At 33.5% G+C, this 2,768-nt stretch overlaps 1 protein-coding gene across 1 annotated transcript in view; it reads left to right on the top strand.

Moving 5' to 3' along the window:
- LOC107575001 (serine/threonine-protein kinase N2-like) overlaps positions 1-2,768 on the top strand; it is a 14,828-nt gene that overhangs the window by 9,805 nt on the left and 2,255 nt on the right. Inside the window, exons 5-7 of the mRNA XM_016261417.1 lie at positions 871-962; positions 1,219-1,395; positions 1,896-2,115. Coding sequence (XP_016116903.1) covers positions 871-962; positions 1,219-1,395; positions 1,896-2,115 — 489 coding nt within the window. The remainder of the gene's footprint in view (positions 1-870; positions 963-1,218; positions 1,396-1,895; positions 2,116-2,768) is intronic.

Raw genomic sequence — 2,768 nt, 5'->3', positions numbered from 1 at the left:
CAACTAGTCAGACTCAATCAGCACAGACACTTCAGAAATTCACAAAGTCCTACACATCCGCCAACACTTTTTATACTGTGTTTGCTTTAAAAATTCTGGCTAGTTTGATTATGCTTTCAGCTAAGAGTGCGCATATTTTACCATGTTCAAATCCAGGCACTGACTTTCTGACTAGTTGACAAGACAAATTGACAAATTGACTAGTAAAAATCTGTCTTGCAAGCAGTGTTATTTATATACTATGGTACCGTTTTTGAGAATATTTGTTTTTAATACTATGGTACCGTTTTTGAGAATATATTTGGGTTTGTTTTTATTTCAAGAATTTTCAGCTTTCTTTTTTTAATTTTATTTTGTTCTTGGCATTTTTATTAGTTTTTTGTATTTCTATTTTATTTCAGTTTTAGAATTTTTAGTCCTTTAGTAACTTTTTTTTAATTTCTGTTTTATTTCCGTTAACAAAAATGTTTTTTAAAAGTTCTGTTACTGCTTGCAACAAAAACTTTTTTTCTGTAAATGTTGAGTAAAAATATGTCTTACAAGCAATGTTTTTTAGTATTATTTATATATTATTATTGTATTTTTCTTAATATATATTTTTTTTTGAATATTTATTATTATTTTGTTTTTATTTGAGATTATCAGTTTACTTTCTAATTTTAATTTAGATTTTAGCATTTTTTATTTTACTTAACAGTTGTAACACTTCTTGCAAGTCTCGAATTTTGCATTGCATTAACAACAGAAGCAATGAGAAATTTCTTTCCTCTCGATTTGAGACACTGACCAGTTGAAAAACAGTGTTTTTGCACAGAGCCAGTTGTGAATGAAGATTCAGGTGTATGTTAAGCATGATATTTGTGTTTCCAGGTGCTGCTGTCTGAATACAAACGCTCGGGAAAGGTGTACGCCATCAAAGCACTGAAGAAAGGGGACATTGTGGCACGAGACGAGGTGGAAAGGTGAGGAACTTAATTCAAGTTTAATGTGAGAGAAAAATAACTTAACATCTGTTTGTGCTCTTTTTGCTAGATTGATATTTCTGTTTCCCAGTAAAAATATATTGCAAATATCTTTCTTACTTTATGCATAAATATAATAATACCTAGTGAAATTCACTACACAAAGTATTTTTTTCTTACTATTTAAAATTCAAAAGTACACGACAGTTCATCCATTTAGTCTTCAGTCTTTAGACTCTTGTATCCTCTCTTCCAGTTTGATGTGCGAGAAGCGAATCTTTGAGACGGTGAACAGCACACAGCACCCGTTCCTGGTCAATCTGTTTGCATGTTTTCAGACGCCAGAACACGTGTGTTTTGTCATGGAGTACACGGCTGGCGGAGACCTGATGATGCACATCCACGCTGACGTCTTCTCTGAAACACGCTCTGTGTAAGTGTGTTTAACTTAACCAGCTAATATGCAACACTAGTAGTTGTTACGTCACAGGTGAATAAAAATGTATAATATCAGGCAAATGATAAAAACCTTCAGAATATATATAAGAATAAAACTGTAACATTTGGTGTATGCATGTGCTGCTGAAGTGGAGAAGCAAACTCATTTTGAGAAACAAACAACTTTAAAGATACATAGGTAATTGAAATCTACAGATGCAAATAGATAAAGTGCAATACAATAAACACTTAAATGTATTTTCTGAATGTTTTCTTTCCACTAGTCTTAAACAAAATATTATGAAACACCAAAAAGCCCAAAATCTCAAAATTGACCAGTGCATGAAGAAAAACAATGTTGTTGCCTGTAGTGTCTTGCTTTAATAATCATTGTGCAATTTGAACGTGTTGTTCCTGGATTTATGTGTGCTTTTCATGAGTGCTTTACTGTATTCTTCATATGTGTGTGTGTGTGTGTGTGTGTGTGTGTGTCAGAGATCTGAAGCTGGATAACCTGCTGCTGGATACTGAAGGTTATGTGAAGATTGCAGACTTCGGTCTCTGTAAAGAGGGTAAGTCACAGACTGTACCTGCTGTAATGATATTGATGGAGTTAATGGAGGAAGAGCATGATATTTGTTCACTGCTGGATCGGAGTGATCTGGGAATGACAGGCTGTGCTGCTGACTGCCTATTATTTTTTAATAACTCTACCGTTTTGGGTCGGTATGTTTCTGAAAGAAGTCTCTTTTGCTCACCAAGGCTGCATTTCTTTAACCAAGTAAAAACAATTTAATTGTTAAAATATTTTACAATAACTCTTTTCTATTTGAATATATTGTAAAATGCTAGTTTTTCCTGTGATCAAAGCTGAAGTTTCAGCATCATTACTCCAGTAATTGCTTTCAGATATGAAACCGGTTCTTTCACATTTTTATCAAATTTTTTGTAAGCCAAAAAAAGCTAAAAATCACAGCTGGTTTATTTAAATAATAAATACTGCAAAAAGAGATGCCCATAATAAAGCTATAAGCCCCAAGAAGCCATGGTTTACAGTTAATTTATAACAGCTAAGGGGCGTTGTTAGGTGCGACGTGAAGCTAACCCCCTTAGCTGTTATAAATTCACTGTAAACCACGGCTTCACAGGGCTTATTGCTTTTATAAAATTGTTATTCCATATGCGTAGTAAGGTTTCACAAAATAAAACAAATAAAGTGTAATGATATTAATAAAAACAGTATTCTTCCAAACGGTTGTGGTTGCAACAAAGTGGCTGCCGAGAAACACAGAAGTAAACAAACGTGTGTGTTTGTAGAGTAATTTACAACAGCTTCGAACGTGGCTCAACTAATCAGAATCAAGGACC

Source organism: Sinocyclocheilus grahami, unplaced genomic scaffold, assembly GCF_001515645.1.
Source record: "Sinocyclocheilus grahami isolate Dianchi unplaced genomic scaffold, SAMN03320097.WGS_v1.1 scaffold2431.1, whole genome shotgun sequence".
NCBI classification, from domain to species: Eukaryota; Metazoa; Chordata; class Actinopteri; order Cypriniformes; family Cyprinidae; genus Sinocyclocheilus; species Sinocyclocheilus grahami.
This window is presented reverse-complemented; position numbering and strand designations above follow the sequence as displayed.